The 23,721-nt window shown below is 35.6% G+C and overlaps 3 protein-coding genes and 2 pseudogenes across 3 annotated transcripts; all 5 read right to left on the reverse strand.

The window, feature by feature from the left end:
• Window positions 1-4,608: 4,608 nt before the first annotated feature.
• LOC112709083 (disease resistance protein RML1B-like) lies at window positions 4,609-5,765 on the reverse strand. The gene is made up of 2 exons (XM_025760983.1): window positions 5,751-5,765; window positions 4,609-5,649 (listed from the first exon to the last, which is right to left on the reverse strand). Exons 1-2 carry the CDS (start codon window positions 5,763-5,765, stop codon window positions 4,609-4,611), a joined length of 1,056 nt encoding a protein of 351 aa, XP_025616768.1.
• Window positions 5,766-5,899: 134 nt separating this feature from the next.
• LOC112709084 (disease resistance protein RUN1-like) lies at window positions 5,900-7,984 on the reverse strand (annotated as a pseudogene).
• Window positions 7,985-11,100: 3,116 nt separating this feature from the next.
• Window positions 11,101-14,478, reverse strand: LOC112709085 (disease resistance protein RUN1-like; annotated as a pseudogene).
• Window positions 14,479-15,941: 1,463 nt separating this feature from the next.
• Window positions 15,942-17,147, reverse strand: LOC112709086 (disease resistance protein RML1B-like). Its single transcript, XM_025760985.2, has one exon. It carries the CDS (start codon window positions 17,145-17,147, stop codon window positions 15,999-16,001), a length of 1,149 nt encoding a protein of 382 aa, XP_025616770.1. The 3' UTR covers window positions 15,942-15,998.
• A 210-nt stretch (window positions 17,148-17,357) lies between these two features.
• LOC112709087 (disease resistance protein RUN1-like) lies at window positions 17,358-20,079 on the reverse strand. Its single transcript, XM_025760986.1, has 5 exons — window positions 19,943-20,079; window positions 18,756-18,950; window positions 18,458-18,633; window positions 17,550-18,163; window positions 17,358-17,414 (listed from the first exon to the last, which is right to left on the reverse strand). The coding sequence occupies exons 1-5, from the start codon at window positions 20,077-20,079 to the stop codon at window positions 17,358-17,360; spliced, it is 1,179 nt and encodes a 392-aa protein (XP_025616771.1).
• Between the last annotated feature and the right edge of the window lie 3,642 nt (window positions 20,080-23,721).

Here is a 23,721-nt window from a genome sequence, read left to right on the forward strand (position 1 = left end):
TTGGGAGGCAACCCAATTTTATTTATCTAATTCTTATTTTATTCTTTTTTTTTGTTATTTTGTGTTTTATTAGGTACATGATCATGAGGAGTCACGAAAAAATCAAAAAAATTAAAAACAGAATCAAAAACAGCAGAAGAAAAAAATCACACCCTGGAGGACGCACAGGCTGGCGTTCAACGCCAGTAAGATGCATCTGGCCGGCGTTCAACGCCAGAACAGAGCATCATTCTGGCGTTGAATGCCAGAAACAAGCAACATTCTGGCGCTGAACGCCAGGAACGTGCCTGGAGAAGAAAAGCTGGCGTTCAACGCCAGTAACAAGCATGAAACTGGCGTTCAACGCTAGAAACATGCTTTACATGGGCGTTGAACGCCCAGAATGTGCACCAATGGGCGTTTAAACGCCAGAATGGTGTGTAAAGGCATTGTACATGCCTATTTGTTGTAGGGATGGAATTCCTTGACACCTCAGGATCTGTGGACCCCACAGGATCCCCACCTACCTCGCCCTCTCTCTCTCCATTCATGGTCATCCCTTCTGTTTTTCATTCACCACTCACATCTATCCACTCTTCCCCATAAACCCCACCCACCTTCAAAATTCAAAACTCTTTCCCACCCAAACCCACCCATATAGCCGAATACACACATCCCTCCATCTCCTCCCTATCTTCTTCTTCTTCTTCATCTTTTCTTTCTTCTCTTACTCGAGGGCGAGCAATTTTCTAAGTTTGGTGTGGTAAAAGCATAGCTTTTTATTTTTCCATAACCATTAATGGCACCTAAGGCCAGAGACATAAAAAAAAAACAAAAAAATAGGGAAGACAAAAGTTTCCACCTCTGAGTCATGGGAGATGGAAAGACTCATGTAAAGGGTTTATAGCTCAGTGGTAGAACATGTGGCTGCAAATCAAGAGATCCTTGAGATACCTCAGGGGATAAATTGTCCTCCACACAAATATTGGAAGCAACTAAGGGTAGGAACACCAAAATTACTAGGAATCATTCAACAGAAGCAAGGAAGAGACATAGAGGAGCTCAAAGAGCACCATTGAACCTTCAAGAAGGCGCCACCCTCACTCAAGTGGATTCATTCCATGTTTTTACTTCTTTCTGCTTTTCGGTTTTTAATGCTGTGTTTATTTATGTTCTGTGTCTTTACTTCATGATCATTAGTATGTAGTAACTATGCCCTAAAGCTATGAATAAATTCCATTAATCCTTCACCTCTCTTAAATGAAAAATGTTTTAATTCAAAAGAACAAGAAGTACATGAATTTCGAATTTATCCTTAAATTTAGTTTAATTATATTGATGTGGTGACAAATACTTTTTGTTTTCTGAATGAATGCTTGAACAGTGCATAATTTTGATCTTGTTGTTTATGAATGTTAAAATTGTTGGCTCTTGAAAGAATGATGAACAAAGAGAAATGTTATTGATGATCTGAAAAATCATGAAATTGATTCTTGAAGCAAGAAAAAGCAGTGAAAAAGCAAAAGCTGGAGAAAAAAAAATATAATAGAAAGAAAAAGAAAAAGCAAGCAGAAAAAGCCAATAGCCCTTAAAACCAAAAGGCAAGGGTAAAAAGGATCCAAGGCTTTGAGCATCAATGGATAGGAGGGCCCAAGGAAATAAAATCCAGGCCTAAGCGGCTAAATCAAGCTGTCCCTAACCATGTGCTTGTGTCATGAAGGTCCAAGTGAAAAACTTGAGACTGAGTGTTAAAGTCGTGATCCAAAGCAAAAGAGTGTGCTTAAGAGCTCTGGACACCTCTAACTGAGGACTTTAGCAAAGCTGAGTCACAATCTGAAAAGGTTCACCCAGTCATGTGTCTGTGGCATTTATGTATCCGGTGGTAATACTGGAAAACAAAATGCTTAGGGCCACGGCCAAGACTCATAAGTAGCTGTGTTCAAGAATCAACATGCTTAACTAGGAAAGTCAATAACACTATCCAAAATTCTAAGTTCCTAAAGAAGCCAATCATTCAGAACTTCAAAGGAAAAAGTGAGATGCCAAAACTGTTCAGAAGCAAAAAGCTACAAGTCCCGCTCATCTAATTATAATTAATATTCATTGATATTTTGAATTTTATAGTATATTCTCTTCTTTTATCCTATTTGATTTTCAGTTGCTTGGAGACAAGCAACAATTTAAGTTTGGTGTTGTGATGAGCGGATAATTTATACGCTTTTTGGCATTGTTTTTAGGTAGTTTTTAGTAAGTTTGAGCTACTTTTAGGGATGTTTTCACTAGTTTTTATGTTAAATTCACATTTCTGGACCTTACTATGAGTTTGTGTGTTTTTCTGTGATTTCAGGTAAATTCTGGCTGAAATTGAGGGACTTGAGCAAAACTCTGAAAAAGGCTGACAAAAGAACTGTTGATGCTGTTGGAATCTGACCTCCCTGCACTCGAAATAGCTTTTCTGGAGCTACAGAACTCCAAATGGTGCGCTCTCAACGGCGTTGGAAAGTAGACATCCAGAGCTTTCCAGCAATATATAATAGTCCATACTTTATTCGGAAATTGATGACGTAACTTGGCGTTGAACGCCAAGTACATGCTGCTGTCTGGAGTTAAACGCCAGAAAAACGTCATGATCCGGAGTTGAACGCCCAAAACACGTTATAACTTGGAGTTCAACTCCAAGAAAAGCCTCAGCTCGTGGATAGATCAAGCTCAGCCCAAGCATACACCAAGTGGGCCCCAGAAGTGGATTTATGCATCAATTACTTACTCATGTAAACCCTAGTAGCTAGTCTAGTATAAATAGGATAAGTTACTATTGTATTAGACATCTTTTGATAGTTTAATCTCTGGACTATTCGGTCTCTTGATCATGGAGAGGGCTGGCTATTCGGCCATGCCTGAACCTTTCACTTATGTATTTTCAACAGTGGAGTTTCTGCACACCATAGATTAAGGGCGTGGAGCTCTGCTGTACCTCAAGTTTCAGTACAATTATTATTACTTTCTATTCAATTATCTTCTATTCTTATTCCAAGATATACGTTGCACAACACTTTGATGAATGTGATGATCCGTGACACTCATCATCATTCTCACTTATGAACGCGCGTGACTGACAACCACTTCCGTTCTACTCTAGGCCGGGCGCATATCTCTTAGATTCCCCAACAGAATCTTTGTGGTATAAGCTAGATAGATGGCGGCATTCATGGGGATCCGGAAAGTCTAACCTTGTCTGTGGTATTCTGAGTAGGATCCTGGGAATCCGAAAAGTCTAACCTTGTCTGTGGTATTCCGAGTAGGATTCCGGTATTGAATGACTGTGACGAGCTTCAAACTCCTGAAGGCTGGGCGTGATGATAAGCGCAAAAGAATCAATGGATTCTATTCCAACCTGATTGAGAACCGACAGATGATTAGCCGTGCCGTGACAGAGCATTTGGACCATTTTCACTGAGAGGATGGGATGTAGCTATCAACCAAGGGTGATGCCTCCAGACGATTAGCCGTGCAGTGACAGCGCATAGGACCATTTTCCTGAGAGGATTAAAAGTAGCCATTGATGATGGTGATGCCCTACATACAGCTTGCCATGGAAAGGAGTAAGAAGGATTGGATGAAAGCAATGAGAAAGTAGAGATTCAAGAGGAGCACAGCATCTCCATGCAATTATCTGAAACTCCCACTATTGATTTACATGAGTAATTCTATCCCTTTTTATTTTCTATTTTATTATTAATTTTCGAAACCATAAACCAGTTTAATCTGCCTAACTGAGATTTACAAGGTGACCATAGCTTGCTTCATACCAACAATCTCTGTGGGATCGACCCTTACTCACGTAAGGTATTACTTGGATGACCCAGTACACTTGCTGGTTAAGCTGAACGGAGTTGTGAACCATGGTATTGGTATCTTGTTTATTGGCGCCATTACCAGGGAATGAAAAGCAATGAATTTTGCAAAATAGAATAACAAATGAATCACAATTTCGTCCACCAATCCTCCCAGGAACGGATCCAAAAATATTATTATGGGGGTCAATAACATATATGATATTAAAAATTATGTAAAAATTATATAATGTAAGATGTATTATAAAAATATATTGATAGAGAATATATTTTAAAGTATAAAAAATATATGTACTTTTTACTAACGAAGTGGTCGATTTTTCGTATAATAAAATTTATTGATAACAGAATCTGTGTCAAAATTTTTAGCAATAATAATGAACATATTTGGTTCAAAAAAACTTTTGTTTTTTCAGTTTCAATTATGAAAAATCTAACAGTTTTATACCTTTTATTCTCATTTGTAAGATTTTGTCAAGGAATTCATGAAAGCAAGATTTTCTTTATGGAATTAGAAATTAGCCTAAGGTAACAAGAGAAAGCAAGGTAAACATGAATGATAAAAATTCAAGAGAAAAAAAAGACAACTGTACACGAGTTTTAGCTGGGCCCGAGAGCTTCCAACTCCAACCTCATGGTTCCATGTGCTACAAAATCCAGCATCCCAATGCCCTGTTTTTCATGCCCAACTCCAAAATAGTAGCGTCTATTCAATTCTAAAATTGGAGTCATTTAGTGGATAGACACCACACTCTTTGATCAACAAGTTATCATCTTATTTACTTCCAGTATCGCCACTGCTGACAAAGAATTCAAATGTGAGTTTTGGATTTTTCCCGGAAGACGCAATCTTATTATTCAATTTGTCCAGCTTGATTACATCAAAGATGCCTCCATAATTATATGCCATATAAACATTATCAGAACACCCTTCTGCCGGAATGTGATTTAGAAATAATATGCCAAATAAATATTTGTGCATGTTAATACCATCTTCCAAGTAGCAACAGCATTTAATATCAAGTTCATAATCCAAACTATACTTAGGGAGGACAACGCAGAGAAGGGAACTAAAACCATAACTGGAAGGTGAAGAAACTTCAAAAGTTATGGAAGTACCCTTTGTCCGATGCATGAACCACTCTGGTACTCTGTAGTCGAGGTAACAAATCTTTAAGAAATCACTTCTCCGAACTACTCTTTTTCCTCCTCTTCTGGATTCACACACGTAAGCAAGTTTCCTTATATCTTTAAGGTACCAATAAATACAATTAGCCACATCCAACTTCATGCAATTATGGAACGAGATGTTTATGCATTTTTCTTCTTGCAGTCTAGGAATATTTGAATTGAATGTCACAGTTTGCAGCATTATGCAGTCTAGAGCAGTCAAATGACGAATAGATGATTGAAGCTCTGGCAAATATTGAAGCATCTTACATCCTTTTAGTGACAGTGTTTTCAGCTCCGTAAGGTGCTTGATGCTCATCGGCAATGTCTCCACAGGGCTTCCATCTAGAAGTAATTTTTGTAAAGATGAAAAGTGACTGACATAGGATAAACTTGTGCGGCTCTTGATATAGAGGTGCTTAAGAGATTTTGAATGCATCTTAGTTTCAAGCTTCTCAAGTTTTGCATAGTTCAGAAGATCTAAAAGTTCAAGTTTTCCAAGTGATAAAAGAGATGGATGGATATGACGCAAACTTCGACAGCCAGACAGATGTACACTTTTGAGATTATCTGCCTTGGAGAAATCTGGAAGTTCCACCAACTTTTGGGAATCTGTTAGATCTACTTCCTCTAAATTAACAAGATTCTGCAATAATGCAAATGGAAAAACCAAAATGGTAAACCATAATATGGGGTTAAAAAATCACACCCATCCATGAAATAAATGACAAAACATGCACTGTGTACAAACCTGAACCCCATCCCAAAGTCTTTTAAGGAAATGGCTTTAGTCCTACGGGAAGCTGCAGTTTATTTAATCTGCCATCACTTTCATGTGGGATATATAATTTGAGAAATCTTAACTTATGCATCTTTTTGAATGTATCAGCATTCAACTATAGATCTGCTATTTGAGACATATCAAACACTATGCTTTCAATAGAATCAGTTCCCTGATAAACAAAAAGAAAAAGAAATGAATTAAATCAAATGAAATCAAGTAATATCAAAACATTGCCTCTAGGAATTCAACTAAACTATATCTCTGTTCTAACAAATTTTCTCCAGAAAAGAGTGTGTGGCTTACTTTGTTGTTTCCCAAAACATCCTGAATATCATTAGAATCCACAAGTGGCTACGATTTTCAGGATTTCCACTAGATTGTTGACAAACGATATCCCAACCTAATTCTTGGATCAAGTCATGCATCCGCACACAATTATGAGATATAGCTATTAAAGCTCTATCAAGAAGGGATCTCATGCCAATAGCTGCATACAAGCCATAACTGTCTAACAGATTAACTACGTATTCTACAAGCTCTCTCTTAAAAAAACATGGGATGTCTAGAAAAATTTGTTTTGCCTCTTCATCTAATCCATCATAACTCAATATTAAAATATTCTGAATTTCTGGATCTGGTGTCTTCTCAAGCTTTTTCAATGCACTACGCCATTCAGTTTTACTCTTTGAATGAAGAAAAGAACCCAATGCTATTAAGGCTGGTGGGATGCCTTTGCAACAGCCAACCGCTTTCCATGATAGATCCTCGTATCCAATTTGTGGATAGTCTTCATTGAATGCATTCAAACTAAACAGTTTAAATGATTCATGAGAATCTAATATCTTCATCTCATACATTATTTCAACTGTTGGAACCAGTACATTTTTGTCTCTAGCTGTGATAATGATCTTACTACCTGCACCACACCATTGAAGCTTCTGAACCAGGTAATCTAATTGCTCTAACTACTCACGTCATCAAGAACTATGAAATTTCTTTGTTTGCTTACCCTGTCCTCAACAAAAGTGGATTTTCCTTTGTTATTTTGCCAAAATTTTCCCTGTAAGAGCTCCAAATAAAGTCGACGACATAACTCAGTTAGTCCATAGTTTCTTGATCTTTCCCGTACATTTTCTAAGAAGCAGGAGCCTTCAAACGTATAAGAATATTTCTCAAATATAAGTCTTGCTAGAGTTGTTTTTCCTATACCCCCTATGCCACAAATTCCAATCATTCTGACTTCAACAGATTCACTTAATAGTGATTCTACCTTTTCAAGATTTTCACTAATGCCAACGGGACTTTTACTATCATTGGGTGGCTAATGGTCAATCAGCTTCTGAAAAAACATCATTGACAATATTCTGAATGAATTCAATTTTAGCCCTACAATATGAAGGAAGAGGAAAGGGGAGGGGGGTCAAGACATAACATTAGGAGCAGTGTAACACGATTATCAATAAAATTGAACAAAACGGGGTTCCTTAACTCAATAAACGCATACTTACCTATAAGAACGGGAGTCCAAGCCTTCTAAATTTGCTGCTGCAGTGAGAGCTTCCCTTCACTTCTGAACCTCCGCCTTCTTATTATTCTGCAAGTGTTTTTTAAACGCTTCACTGTAACTTCCTAGCTGATACCTTACATGTGATGGATCAACGTTGTAGAAGACAGGTATAACAAGCCGTCCAAATTCTTTCTTGCACTCCATTATTTTAACCAGTTCTTGCAAGCACCACTTTGAGGATGCGTAGTTTCCTGAGAATACAACAAGCAAAAGGCAAGACTCTTCAATTGCTTTGAGGAGGAAGAACGTGATCGAATCTCCTTCGTGAAGCAAGTCATCAGTGTATGTAACTATCTGCTTTCGGGACAGGGCTTTGAAAAGATGGGAAGTGAAGCTTGCGCGTGTATCCTCACCTCTGAAGCTGATGAAATCATCATACTGTAAAGCAGGTAACGGACTATTCAAACGGGAAGAACCGGAATCTTCGACCGGTCGATTCACTTTTGGATCCAAATCCAACACCCGGTCTGAGGTATTAAAATTGTTAACCGGTGGGAGATCTTGGAACTTCACCCGTGTAATTTGTAGAGGAAAAACAGCACCACCGTTGACTTTGGATTTTAGTTTAGCTGGGAAAGGTTGGGTGGACGCAGAATCAGGACCGTTACCAGGGAAGATGAATAATCTCATCCGAGCGATTTTAGGGGAATTTCTTTAGAGGTTATCATACTCAAGCATCAGGCTGTTTAGGCCGTTGTCACTGGTGACGGATATTAGGGCGTCAAAGTCATCGCCGGGGAGCTGATACTTGAAGTGGATGTCACCGGCGGCGTCAAAGAGGGCGGAGAGTTCCGTGAGCATGGCGGTGAAGTCGATTCCACGGTTAACGTAGTATAGCTTGTTGTGGCCGCCGACGTAGGAGATCTTGTTGTCGTTGGGGCGGTGGTGGATCTCGCCGCCATAGCTGCAGAGAAACTTCACGTCGTAATTCTCCATGTTTTGAACTTTTCTTTCTGCGTTTGGAGTTTGTAATCAGAAGGAGTGTTAGCAATGAAAATCGATGAAATAACTTCTTTTTAATTTCGCTATCAGCAATGAAGTTACCAGGAAGGTTCCAGATTAGGTTTAGTCAACACACAGTATTTCCTTTTGTTTTCGGTGAGGGGAAAAGCTGTATTGGAGAAGACAAAAGTGATTGTTCCCACTAAATTTGCTCCAAAATGGTTACTTGCACAAAAAATATACTAGGTATTTAGATTAAAAACCATTATTTATACAAAATTTTAGGCTAATTTTTTTGATAGAGAAAGTACAGGGAGCCAATAGAAATTTTGTACAATATGTACAATGAATGTTTATTCAGTATTAGAGATATAATCATTAGCATTACCTTTTCTTTGTGAGTTTCATAATATGGTATTAGAGTTTTAGATTTGAAAAGTCAACAGTTCAATCCTTGGTGAACTCCAAAATTCGGATGGTTATTCTGAATAGTATGGATGATGTTCATATTGGACTAAAGATTTAGCCTATTGTACACATTGTACACTTAAAAAAATTGGACAGTCTGATTTTTTTTTTTTTGAGAGAGAGGAACACAAATTAAATCGTTCGATTTGTGCTGGACAAACAGTTTTTTGTTAAAAAATTGGATCCACCCAGGAACGGATCCAAAAATATTATTATGGGGGTCAATAACATATATGATATTGAAAATTATGTAAAAATTATATAATGTAAGATGTATTATAAAAATATATTGATAGAGAATATATTTTAAAGTATAAAAAATATATGTACTTTTTACTAACGAAGTGGTCGATTTTTCGTATAATAAAATTTATTGATAACAGAATCTGTGTCAAAATTTTTAGCAATAATAATGAACATATTAGGTTCAAAAAAACTTTTGTTTTTTCAGTTTCAATTATGAAAAATCTAACAGTTTTATACTGATGAGCGGATAATTTATACGCTTTTTGGCATTGTTTTTAGTATGTTTTTAGTATGATCTAGTTAGTTTTTAGTATATTTTTATTAGTTTTTAGTTAAAATTCACTTTTCTTGACTTTACTATGAGTTTGTGTGTTTTTCTGTGATTTCAGGTATTTTCTGGCTGAAATTGAGGGACCTGAGCAAAAATCTTATTCAGAGACTGAAAAGGACTGCAGATGCTGTTGGATTCTGACCTCCCTGCAGTCGAAGTGGATTTTCTGGAGCTACAGAAGTCCAATTGGCGCGCTCTTAACGGCGTTGGAAAGTAGACATTCTGGGCTTTCCAGCAATATATGATAGTTCATACTTTGCTCAAGATTTGATGGCCCAAACTGGCGTTCAAAGTCACCCTCAGAATTTCCAGCGTTAAACGCCGGAACTGGCACCAAAGCTGGCGTTTAACTCCAAGAAGAGTCTCAACACGAAAATGCTTCAATGCTCAGCCCAAGCACACACCAAGTGGGCCCGGAAGTGGATTTTTATGTCATTTACTCATTTCTGTAAACCTTAGGCTACTAGTTCTTTATAAATAAGACATTTTTCTATTGTATTTTCATCTTGGTTCTTCTGGTTCCCTCTCTGGGGGCCGAAGCCAATGATCACACTATCACTTATGTATTTTCAACGGTGGAGTTTCTACACACCATAGATTAAGGTGTGGAGCTCTGCTGTACCTCGAGTATTAATGCAATTACTATTGTTCTTCTATTCAATTCAGCTTGTTCTTGTTCTAAGATATCACTTGTTCTTCAACTTGATGAATGTGATGATCCGTGACACTCATCATCATTCTCACCTATGAACGCGTGCCTGACAACCACCTCCGTTCTACCTTAGATTGGGTGGATATCTCTTGGATTCTTTAACCGGAATCTTCGTGGTATAAGCTAGAACTGATGGCGGCATTCAAGAGAATCCGGAAGGTCTAAACCTTGTCTCTGGTATTCTGAGTAGGATTGAATGATTGGATGACTGTGACGAGCTTCAAACTCGCGATTGTGGGGCGTTAGTGACAGACGCGAAAGAATCACTGGATTCTATTCTGACATGATCGAGAACCGACAGCTTGATAGCCGTGCCGTGACAGGGTGCGTTGAACATTTCCACTGAGAGGATGGGAGGTAGCCACTGACAACGGTGAAACCCTTGCATACAGCTTGCCATGGAAAGGAGTAAGAAGGATTGGATGAAGACAATAGGAAAGCAGAGAGACGGAAGGAACACAGCATCTCCATACGCTTATCTGAAATTCCCACCAATGAATTGCATAAGTATCTCTATCTTTATCTCTATGTTTTATTCATCATTCATAACCATTTGAGTTTGCCTGACTAAGATTTACAAGGTGACCATAGCTTGCTTCATACCAACAATCTCTGTTGGATCGACCCTTACTCGCGTAAGGTTTATTACTTGGACGACCCAGTACACTTGCTGGTTAGTTGTGCGAAGTTGTAGTGATCACAATTTCGTCCACCATATACCTTTTATTCTCATTTGTAAGATTTTGTCAAGGAATTCATGAAAGCAAGATTTTCTTTATGGAATTAGAAATTAGCCTAAGGTAACAAGAGAAAGCAAGGTAAACATGAATGATAAAAATTCAAGAGAAAAAAAAGACAACTGTACACGAGTTTTAGCTGGGCCCGGGAGCTTCCAACTCCAACCTCATGGTTCCATGTGCTACAAAATCCAGCATCCCAGTGCCCTATTTTTAATGCCCAACTCCAAAATAGTAGCGTCTATTCAATTCTAAAATTGGAGTCATTTAGTGGATAGACACCACACTCTTTGATCAACAATTTATCATCTTATTTACTTCTAGTATCGCCACTGCTAACAAAGAATTCAAATGTGAGTTTTGGGTGTATCCCGGAAGACGCAATCTTATTATTCAATCTGTCCAGCTTGATTACATCAAAGATGCCTCCATAATTATATGCCATATAAACATGATCAGAACACCCTTCTGCCGGAATGTGATTTAGAAATAATATGCCAAATGAATATTTGTGCATGTTAATACCATCTTCCAAGTAGCAACGACATTTAATATCAAGTTCATAATCCAAACTATACTTAGGGAGGACAACCCAGAGAAGGGAACTAAAACCATAACTGGAAGGTGAAGAAACTTCAAAAGTTATGGAAGTACCCTTTGTCCGATGCATGAACCACTCTGGTACTCTGTAGTCGAGGTAACAAATCTTTAAGAAATCAATTCTCCGAACTACTCCTTTTCCTCCTCTTCTGGATTCACGCACGTAAGCAAGTTTCCTTATATCTTTAAGGTACCAATAAATACAATTAGCCACATCCAACTTCATGCAATTATGGAACGAGATGTTTATGCATTTTTCTTCTTGTAGTCTAGGAATATTTGAACTGAATGTCACAGTTTACAGCATTATGCAGTCTAGAGCAGTCAAATGACGAATAGATGATGGAAGCTCTGGCAAATATTGAAGCATCTTACACCCTTTTAGTGATAGTGTTTTCAGCTCCGTAAGGTGCTTAATGCTCATCGGCAATGTCTCCACAGGGCTTCCATCTAGAAGTAATTTCTGTAAAGATGAAAAGTGACTGACATAGGATAAACTTGTGCAGCTCTTGATATAGAGGTGCTTAAGAGATTTTGAATGCATCTTAGTTTCAAGCCTCTCAAGTTTTGCACAGTTCAGAATATCTAAAAGTTTAAGTTTTCCAAGTGATAAAAGAGATGGATGGATATGACGCAAACTTCGACAGCCAGACAGATGTACACTTTTGAGATTATCTGCCTTGGAGGAATCTGGAAGTTCCACCAACTTTTGGGAATCTGTTAGATCTACTTCCTCTAAATTAACAAGATTCTGCAATAATGCAAATGGAAAAACCAAAATGGTAAACCATAATATGGGGTTAAAAAATCACACCCATCCATCAAACAAATGACAAAACATGCATTGTGTACAAACCTGAACCCCATCCCAAAGTCTTTTAAGGAAATGGCTTTAGTCCTACGAGAAGCTGCAGTTTATTTAATCTGCCATCACTTTCATGTGGGATATATAATTTGAGAAATCTTAACTTATGCATCTTTTTGAATGTATCAGCATTCAACTATAGATCTGCTATTTGAGACATATCAAACACTATGCTTTCAATAGAATCAGTTCCCTGATAAACAAAAAGAAAAAGAAATGAATTAAATCAAATGAAATCAAGTAATATCAAAACATTGCCTCTAGGAATTCAACTAAACTATATCTCTATTCTAACAAATTTTCTCCCAGAAAAGAGTGTGTGGCTTACTTTGTTGTTTCCCAAAACATCCTGAATATCATTAGAATCCCACAAGTGGCTACGATTTTCAGGATTTCCACTAGATTGTTGACAAACGATATCCCAACCTAATTCTTGGATCAAGTCATGCATCCGCACACAATTATGAGATATAGCTATTAAAGCTCTATCAAGAAGGGATCTCATGCCAATAGCTGCATACAAGCCATAACTGTCTAACAGATTAACTATGTATTCTACAAGCTCTCTCTTAAAAAAACATGCGATGTCTAGAAAAATTTGTTTTGCCTCTTCATATAATCCAGCATAACTCAATCTTAAAATATTCTGAATTTCTGGATCTGGTGTCTTCTCAAGCTTTTGCAATGCACTATACCATTCAGTTTTACTCTTTGAATGAAGAAAAGAACCCAATGCTATTAAGGCTAGTGGGATGCCTTTGCAACAGCCAACCGCTTTCCATGATAGCTCCTCGTATCCAATTTGTGGATAGTCTTCATTGAATGCATTCAAACTAAACAGTTTAAATGATTCATGAGAATCTAATATCTTCATCTCATACATTGTTTCAACTGTTGGAACCAGTACATTTTTGTCTCTAGCTGTGATAATGATCTTACTACCTGCACCACACCATTGAAGCTTCTGAACCAGGTAATCTAATTGCTCTAAACTACTCACGTCATCAAGAACTATGAAATTTCTTTGTTTGCTTACCCTGTCCTCAACAAAAGTGGATTTTCCTGTGTTATTTTGCCAAAATTTTCCTTGTAAGAGCTCCAAATAAAGTCGACGACGTAACTCAGTTAGTCCATAGTTTCTTGATCTTTCCCGTACATTTTCTAAGAAGCAGGAGCCTTCAAACGTATAAGAATATTTCTCAAATATAAGTCTTGCTAGAGTTGTTTTTCCTATACTCCCTATGCCACAAATTCCAATTATTCTGACTTCAACAGATTCACTTAATAGTGATTCTACCTTTTCAAGATTTTCACTAATGCCAACGAGATTTTTACTATCATTGGGTGGCTAATGGTCAATCAGCTTCTGAAAAACATCTTTGACAATATTCTGAATGAATTCAATTTTGGCCCTACAATATGAAGGAAGAGGAAAGGGGAAGGGGGTCAAGACATAACATTAGGAGTAGTGTAACACGATCGTCAACAAAATTGAACAAAACGGGGTTCCTTAACTCAATAAACGCATACTTACCTATAAGAACGGGAGTCCAAGCCTTCTAAATTTGCTGCTGCAGTGAGAGCTTCCCTTCACTTCTGAACCTCCGCCTTCTTGTTATTCTGCCAGTGTTTTTTAAACGTTTCACTGTAACTTCCTAGCTGATACCTTACATGTGATGGATCAACGTTGTAGAAGACAGGTATAACAAGCCGTCCAAATTCTTTCTTGCACTCCATTATTTTAACCAGTTCTTGCAAGCACCACTTTGAGGATGCGTAGTTCCCTGAGAATACAACAAGCAAAAGGCAAGACTCTTCAATTGCTCTGAGGAGGAAGAACGTGATCGAATCTCTTTCGTGAAGCAAGTCATCAGTGTATGTAACTATCTGCTTTCGGGACATGGCTTTGAAAAGATGGGAAGTGAAGCTTGCGCGTGTATCCTCACCTCTGATGCTAATGAAATCATCATATTGTAAAGCAGGTAACGGACTATTCAAACGGGAAGAACCGGAATCTTCGACCGGTCGATTCACTTTTGGATCCAAATCCAACACCCGGTCTGAGGTATTAAAATTGTTAACCGGTGGGAGATCTTGGAACTTCACCCGTGTAATTTGTAGAGGAAAAACAGTACCACCGTTGACTTTGGATTTTAGTTTAGCTGGGAAAGGTTGGGTGGACGCAGAATCAGGACCGTTACCAGGGAAGATGAATAATCTCATCCGAGCGATTTTAGGGGAATTTCTTTAGATGTTATCATACTCAAGCATCAGGCTGTTTAGGCCGTTGTCACTGGTGACGGATATTAGGGCGTCAAAGTCATCATCGGGGAGCTAATACTTGAAGTGGATGTCACCGGCGGCGTCAAAGAGAGCGGAGAGTTCCACGAGCATGGCGGTGAAGTCGATTCCACGGTTAACGTAGTATAGCTTGTTGTGGCCGCCGACGTAGGAGATCTTGTTGTCGTTGGGGCGGTGGTGGATCTCGCCGCCATAGCTGCAGAGAAACTTCACGTCGTAATTCTCCATGTTTTGAACTTTTCTTTCTGCGTTTGGAGTTTGTAATCAGAAGGAGTGTTAGCAATGAAAATCGATGAAATAACTTCTTTTTAATTTCGCTATCAGCAATGAAGTTACCAGTAAGGTTCCAGATTAGGTTTAGTCAACACACAGTATATCCTTTTGTTTTCGGTGAGGGGAAAAGCTGTATTGGAGAAGACAAAAGTGATTGTTCCCACTAAATTTGCTCCAAAATGGTTACTTGCACAAAAAATATACTAGGTATTTAGATTAAAAACCATTAATTTATACAAAATTTTATGCTAATTTTTTTGATAGAGAAAGTACAGGGAGCCAATAGAAATTTTGTACAATATGTACAATGAATGTTTATTCAGTATTAGAGATATAATCATTAGCATTACCTTTTCTTTGCGAGTTTTATAATATGGTATTAGAGTTTTAGATTTGAAAAGTCAACAGTTTAATCCTTGGTGAACTCCAAAATCTGGATGGTTATTCTGAATAGTATGGATGATGTTCATATTAGACTAAAGATTTAGCCTATTGTACACATTGTACACTTAAAAAAATTAGACAGTCTGATTTTTTTTTGAGAGAGAGAAGAACACAAATTAAATCGTTCGATTTGTGCTGGACAAACAGTTTTTTGTTAAAAAATTGGATCCACCCAGGAACGGATCCAAAAATATTATTATGGGAGTCAATAACATATATGATATTAAAAATTATGTAAAAATTATATAATGTAAGATGTATTATAAAAATATATTGATAGAGAATATATTTTAAAGTATAAAAAATATATGTACTTTTTACTAACGAAGTGGTCGATTTTTCGTATAATAAAATTTATTGATAACAGAATCTGTGTCAAAATTTTTAGCAATAATAATGAACATATTTGGTTCAAAAAAACTTTTGTTTTTTCAGTTTCAATTATGAAAAATCTAACAGTTTTATACCTTTTATTCTCATTTGTAAGATTTTGTCAAGGAATTCATGAAAGCAAGATTTTCTTTATGGAATTAGAAATTAGCCTAAGGTAACAAGAGAAAGCAAGGTAAACATGAATGATAAAAATTCAAGAGAAAAAAAAGACAACTGTACACGAGTTTTAGCTGGGCCCGGGAGCTTCCAACTCCAACCTCATGGTTTCATGTGCTACAAAATCCAGCATCCCAATGCCCTGTTTTTCATGCCCAACTCCAAAATAGTAGCGTCTATTCAATTCTAAAATTGGAGTCATTTAGTGGATAGACACCACACTCTTTGATCAACAAGTTATCATCTTGTTTACTTCCAGTATCGCCACTGCTGACAAAGAATTCAAATGTGAGTTTTGGGTTTTTCCCGGAAGACGCAATCTTATTATTCAATCTGTCCAGCTTGATTACATCAAAGATGCCTCCATAATTATATGCCATATAAACATGATCAGAACACCCTTCTGCCGGAATGTGATTTAGAAATAATATGCCAAATGAATATTTGTGCATGTTAATACCATCTTCCAAGTAGCAACGGCATTTAATATCAAGTTCATAATCCAAACTATACTTAGGGAGGACAACGCAGAGAAGGGAACTAAAACCATAACTGGAAGGTGAAGAAACTTCAAAAGTTATGGAAGTACCCTTTGTCCGATGCATGAACCACTCTGGTACTCTGTAGTCGAGGTAACAAATCTTTAAGAAATCACTTCTCCGAACTACTCCTTTTCCTCCTCTTCTGGATTCACACACGTAAGCAAGTTTCCTTATATCTTTAAGGTACCAATAAATACAATTAGCCACATCCAACTTCATGCAATTATGGAACGAGATGTTTATGCATTTTTCTTCTTGTAGTCTAGGAATATTTGAACTGAATGTCACAGTTTGCAGCATTATGCAGTTTAGAGCAGTCAAATGACGAATAGATGATGGAAGCTCTGGCAAATATTGAAGCATCTTACACCCTTTTAGTGACAGTGTTTTCAGCTCCGTAAGGTGCTTAATGCTCATCGGCAATGTCTCCACAGGGCTTCCATCTAGAAGTAATTTCTGTAAAGATGAAAAGTGACTGACATAGGATAAACTTGTGCGGCTCTTGATATAGAGGTGCTTAAGAGATTTTGAATGCATCTTAGTTTCAAGCCTCTCAAGTTTTGCACAGTTCAGAAGATCTAAAAGTTCAAGTTTTCCAAGTGATAAAAGAGATGGATGGATATGACGCAAACTTCGACAGCCAGACAGATGTACACTTTTGAGATTATCTGCCTTGGAGAAATCTGGAAGTTTCACCAACTTTTGGGAATCTGTTAGATCTACTTCCTCTAAATTAACAAGATTCTGCAATAATGCAAATGGAATACCAAAATGGTAAACCATAATATGGGGTTAAAAAATCACACCCATCCATCAAACAAATGACAAAACATGCATTGTGTACAAACCTAAACCCCATCCCAAAGTCTTTTAAGGAAATGGCTTTAGTCCTACGGGAAGCTGCAGTTTATTTAATCTGCCATCACTTTCATGTGGGATATATAATTTGAGAAATCTTAACTTATGAATCTTTTTGAATGTATCAGCATTCAACTATAGATCTGCTATTTGAGACATATCAAACACTATGCTTTCAATAGAATCAGTTCCCTGATAAACAAAAAGAAAAAGAAATGAATTAAATCAAATGAAATCAAGTAATATCAAAACATTGCCTCTAGGAATTCAACTAAACTATATCTTTGTTCTAACAAATTTTCTCCCAGAAAAGAGTGTGTGGCTTACTTTGTTGTTTCCCAAAACATCCTGAATATCATTAGAATCCCACAAGTGGCTACGATTTTCAGAATTTCCACTAGATTGTTGACAAACGATATCCCAACCTAATTCTTGGATCAAGTCATGCATCCGCACACAATTATGAGATATAGCTATTAAAGCTCTATCAAGAAGGGATCTCATGCCAATAGCTGCATACAAGCCATAACTGTCTAACAGATTAACTACGTATTCTACAAGCTCTCTCTTAAAAAAACATGCGATGTCTAGAAAAATTTGTTTTGCCTCTTCATCTAATCCATCATAACTCAATCTTAAAATATTTTGAATTTCTGGATTTGGTGTCTTCTCAAGCTTTTGCAATGCACTATGCCATTCAGTTTTACTCTTTAAATGAAGAAAAGAACGCAATGATATTAAGGCTAGTGGGATGCCTTTGCAACAGCCAACCGCTTTCCATGATAGCTCCTCGTATCCAATTTGTGGATAGTCTTCATTAAATGCATTCAAACTAAACAGTTTAAATGATTCATGAGAATCTAATATCTTCATCTCATATATTGTTTCAACCGTTCGAACTATCACATTTTTGTCTCTAGTTGTGATAATGATCTTACTACCTGCGCCACACCATTGAAGCTTATGAACCAGGTAATCTAATTGCTCTAAACTACTCACGTCATCAAGAACTATGAAATTTCTTTGTTTGCTTATCCTGTCCTCAACAAAAGTGGATTTTTTTGTGTTATTTTGCCAAAATTTTCCCTATAAGAGCTCCAAATAAAGTCGATAACGTAACTCAGTTAGTCCATAGTTTCTTGATCTTTCCCGTACATTTTCTAAGAAGCAAGAGCCTTCAAACGTATAAGAATATTTCTCAAATATAAGTCTTGCTAGAGTTGTTTTTCCTATACCCCCTATGCCACAAATTCCAATCTTTTTGACTTCAACAGATTCACTTAATAGTGATTCTACCTTTTCAAGATTTTCACTAATGCCAACGAGACTTTTACTATCATTGGGTGGGTAATGGTCAATCAGCTTTTGAAAAACATCTTTGACAATATTCTGAATGAATTCAATTTCGTCCCTACAATATGAAGGAAGAGGAAAGGGGAGGGGGGTCAAGACATAACATTAGGAGCAGTGTAACACGATCGTCAACAAAATTGAACAAAAAGGGGTTCCTTAACTCAATAAACGCATACTTACCTATAAGAATGGGAGTCCAAGCCTTCTAAATTTGCTGCTACAGTGAGAGCTTCCCTCCACTTCTGAACCTCCGCCTTCTTGTTATTCTGCAAGTGTTTTTTAAACGCTTCACTGTAACTTCCTAGCTGATACCTTACATGTGATGGATCAACGTAGTTGCAAAAGCAATAAAGCCATTGGTAGAATTTGACCCATCTATAAAGGTGAAATCAGTGATTGCAGAAGTACAGTCAAAATTTAACTACACCATAAGTTATTGCAAAGCATGGTTAGCAAAGTAGATGGCAGTGGAGTCAATTTTTGGAGGTTGGGAAGCTTCATACAAAACTTTGTCCATATAGTTTGAGGCCATGTGTCACAAGAAACTATTAGCAGTCGTTCATTTTGAAACAATGTCTCTGCGTATCAAGAGGATGACTTTGTTCCTAATAAAATATTAGATCTTGCTATCATTTGTTCAGGGCACATTTTAAGAATATCATAAAAAATAATTTATTAAAAATTATTAAAAAAATAAATTCTTTTATATTTTATATTGAGCATATCAAAAACTTAAAAAATTTTTATTATTACGCTATTAAAATATGCACTAAGATAGTTAAATTCTAAAGAATTACACTACCAACTTTTTACACGTATTGATTTCATATAATTATGGTTTTGAAAATTTGACTAGACTGTCTGGACGGACTAATCCAAGCTTGAACCAAATCTCTTTGCAATTTGGCTCAACATTTAAAATTGCCGATTATAAAATTGTTCAAAAACGTTGAACTGAGTGAGAATCGATAAGTTGAATCGAACCGAGATAAGACTGGTTCTGTTAAAATGGTGTCGTTTTTCATTTTCTTAAAAAACAGAAAGTCTTATTCTTCTTCACTTCTCCTTCTCCTCATTCAGATATATCCCCACCCCCCAACACAAACCCTAGGTTATTCCCCCTCCGCCACAAAGGTCTCACTCAGCGCCGCTGTTGATTGAGCTCAGACATCATAGTGTTTTCGTCTGGTCATTCGTGGCTCTGCGCTTTTTCCTCATTTAATAATCTGTGCATCTTTCTCGAGCTTGTCTTTAGTTGCTGGTCTTCACAGTCACCGTTTGTCGCGCTCAGACACAACCGTCCTGGTCTAGAAGTCGTGGTCGAAGTCTCCAACTCCTCTCCTCATTCACTAAGCGCAGCTTCTTACTCAAGCACATCGGTCGTCGTCTGCTCTTCGTTTTTCCAACCGTGTTTCTGCCGCCATCCATCGTCCTGATCGCGCCTAGTCTTTGTCTCTGCCGTGCTTCTGCCCCTCTGCTCAAACTGCCCAGAACGAAGGCACATTTTTTTTAAATTTTCATTCTTTGTTCTTCATTCATTGCTTGGAACATTGATTCAATGATTTTTTTTAGATTTTGCTAGAACATTGATTTTCTTTGGGATTCTGATCTTCATTTTTTTGTTCAATGTTCTTTGTTGATTTTTTAATTTGAATCATCGAATGATTAACTCTATTCTTATGCTATATTGTACTCAATTTTTTTGTTTTTGATTAATTGAATCCTTGAATAATTACTTTATTTTTTAGTTCATTGGTTTATCTTTATTAAAACTGTGCTGATTTAATTGATTTAGTTCACTATTAACCTTATTAATCTTTATTAAAAATTTAAAATTATGCTAAAAATGTTGTTAAAACTATTTATTTTGATTTTTTGGGAATTCTGGTCTTGTTTCCTCTATTCTTTGTTTTTCATTGATTTTTAAATTGGAACCATTGAATGTGTTTATGTGCTGTATTGTACTCTATTTCCTTGTTTTTGATTGATTGAATCATAATGATTAGTTAATTTTTTAGTTCACTGGTTAATCTTTGTTAAAACGGTGTTAATTTAGTGGATTTAATTCATTGGTTAATCTTGTAATCTTTATTAAAAATTTAAAATTATGGTAAAAATTTGGTTAAAACTCCGCTTATATTGATTTTTTTTATTCTGATAATTATTTTCTCTATTCTTCATTGATTTTTAAATTTGAATCATTGAATGATTGGCTATGTTGTATGATATACGGACACTTTAATGAGTTGTTATGTCAGTATGTCGGAAACATTTCGGACACGACACTTATCGATACTCGTCTAACATGCGTGTTTGCCGTGTTCAACCGTGTCTAAATAAAAAATAAAAAATTCTTTCTCGAACACGTTTGTACACACCTAAATATCATCACGTGTCGGTGTGTCCAACCTTATTCTTAATATGTATTCTTAAAATAAATTTAAAAATTGTATATATTATTATTTATTAAAATAAAAAATTTATATAATTTATATAATTAAAATAAGACATTAAAAATAATTAAAAAATTAATTTACATTTTAATATAAAAAATGTATGCGTGTGTGTCCCCGTGTCTTATAAGCTTTTAAAATTTGTGTGTCGATGTGTCCCATGTCGTGCTGTATCCTATATCTATATCAATGTCCATGCATCACAACCTGTGTTTCTGTACTACTGTATTGTACTCTGTTTCCTTTTCTTTTGATTGATTGGATTATTGAATGATTAGTTGATTTTTTAGTTTATTGGTTAATTCTTGTTAAAATTGTATTAATTGTTAAATTAAGAGAGAGGATGATGGTGGCAGTTGAAAGGTGGGAAATTTGGAATTTTTGTAGGGTTAGGTATTTCTATCATTAGGAACTCATTTTTTATGGGTATAATAATTATTTTTTTATTTGATTGATACATTTATTAGCGTCTGTATATTTCATGGATACATATGGTAATTTACTTTTTATATATACCATTAAAATGAAAAGTACACCAAAAAAAATATACATGAAACTTGATGAAACTTAAAAGGTGTAGCCATATATAAGGTAAATTTCTTGTACTTGGTGGCTGGAGGTTTGCTTATAAATCGCATGGCACTAATGAGTATGATTTGAATAGGTGACATACATGAGTGACCTTCCAGTCTTTCCTTAATTTAATGTTAACAGTGGCCGTTTCATCTTCTTTGGCAATGGTATTTATAATACTATGTTCATGTTGCAAGTGTGAGGTGTATGAAATTAATTTTACATTAAAAAAATAAAAAAAAAGACAAAAAATTTATAATATAAGAGACTCATAAATTTACTATTTTAAGATTTTGAAGCTCCGAGAATCATCATTCCTGCTGTTAAGAAAAGTGTCAATTGTCAAAGCATTCATCTCAGAGTGATAACAAGTTATATTTACTCTCTGCAATAATAATCTCAATAATAGTTAGAGTTGTAATTCGATAATATGTCGTCGTCTTCCTATACAACAAAGTACGATGTATTCATTAGCTTCAGAGGTGAGGACACTCGCGAAACCTTCACTGTCCATCTGTTTAACGCTCTGGCAAACAAGACAATCCGAGCATACATGGATTGTCTTCTCCAGAGAGGAGATGAAGTCTGGCCAGCACTCGAGAAAGCGATCGAGAGCTCGCTAATATCGATCGTGGTTTTCTCAGAAAAGTACGCAACCTCAAAGTGGTGCTTGGAAGAGCTCGTCAAGATTCTTCAATGGAGGGAATATCACGGTCAGGTTGTTATATCAGTGTTCTATAGAACTGATCCATCAGATATACGGAACCAAAGTGGAAGTTTTGAGAAGGCCTTTGCAAAATACGAAAGAGATTTTGCAGAGAGTGAATCCAACAGAGAAAAGATATATACTATCTGTTATTTTATTTATTTTTTATCAGAGTGTTCCATCATCAAAATAATCAACGGTTTTTTACAGAAAAACATAATTAAACATTTTTATGAATATATATGAAAAATTAGTCATCATTAGTGTATTTTGATTATTTTATTTGTATTTAATTTGTAAATATAAATTTAACTAATTAGATTATTTATAACATTTTATTATAAATGTAAATTAAGTTTAATTATATTATTTGTAAATTTAATTACATTACTTTTAAAGTTTGATTATAAATATGAAAATGTCTAGCTTGTTTTGTTTCTCTTGGTTTTGGTCCCTATACTATATGAAAATACTATGTTTGTTTTTAAGTTCATAAAAGTAATGATAATTTGTTTTTTTTTTTTTTTGGTGACTTTGATATAATGATAATTTGTTTAAGTCCATTAAATAATAGTTCCAATTTTTTTTTTTGAAAAGTTTGAGGGACTAAAATCTAATATTTTGAAAATTTATGACCTGCTCTATATGAAACCAAATCAAAACAATTTTTAAATATTTGGACTAAAATTAAAATTAAAATTTTATATATATCAAAACCAATAAAATTTAAGATAATCAAATTTTATGTTCAAATGAAATTAATAGTTAAAGTTGGATAAGTTGGTTTTACCTTTTTTTTTCATTGTGTAGTAGTATTTGTTTTAGAATTATATAAAGAAAAAAAGAGAACATAATAAAAGAATAAACTCTTTTTTTACTTTACAAAATCTTAAAACAAAAAATAAAAAAAATTAAGAAACGAAAATCAAGTAATTTGGAATACAGGCCATCTTTTTCCTTTATTCAAAATATATAGTCTTAAAAATTGATGAATGGTTTTAAAAAAATAATTTCATTCATAATTTGTTTTGAAAATATACAGAATACATATATTTGAAATTAGAAATTAGAAAAATGAAAAAGATATTCATTGATGTGTCCAGTACAATAAAGGAAAAAGTATAGTAAGACAATGGTGTAGGTCCCTTTTTAGAATTAGTAAATCTGTCCATTATTTAATTAACAAAAGAAAAGTGAGTAATCTCACACTATTAGATATAATTTCACACCATTAAAAACACTAATAATAGTTAATTAATGGCTACAAATTACAAAGATTTAGATCTTTTAAATTTTGAATTTTACGTTAGAGGGTAAAGTGTGATATCTCACTATTTATTATATATGTGGGATCAAGAGAAAATATGAGAGAAAAAATATTCAAAGATGATAAATCACACTTTATCATCTAAAA

Source organism: Arachis hypogaea, chromosome 9 (genome assembly GCF_003086295.3).
Source record: "Arachis hypogaea cultivar Tifrunner chromosome 9, arahy.Tifrunner.gnm2.J5K5, whole genome shotgun sequence".
Classification (NCBI taxonomy): domain Eukaryota; kingdom Viridiplantae; phylum Streptophyta; class Magnoliopsida; order Fabales; family Fabaceae; genus Arachis; species Arachis hypogaea.

Excerpts from the sequence above, each read along its gene's own strand:
- LOC112709086 (XM_025760985.2), bottom strand. The coding sequence starts at position 17,147 with ATGGTTTACCATTTTGGTATTCCATTTGCATTATTGCAGAATCTTGTT.
- LOC112709087 (XM_025760986.1), bottom strand. The coding sequence starts at position 20,079 with ATGTGCCTTCGTTCTGGGCAGTTTGAGCAGAGGGGCAGAAGCACGGCA. Across the intron at positions 18,951-19,942 it reads ACGACGACCGATGTGCTTGA|ATGGGTCAAATTCTACCAAT; the intron begins GTAAGAAGCTGC and ends TCACCTTTATAG. Across the intron at positions 18,634-18,755 it reads TTGGACTCCCATTCTTATAG|GGACGAAATTGAATTCATTC; the intron begins GTAAGTATGCGT and ends TTCATATTGTAG.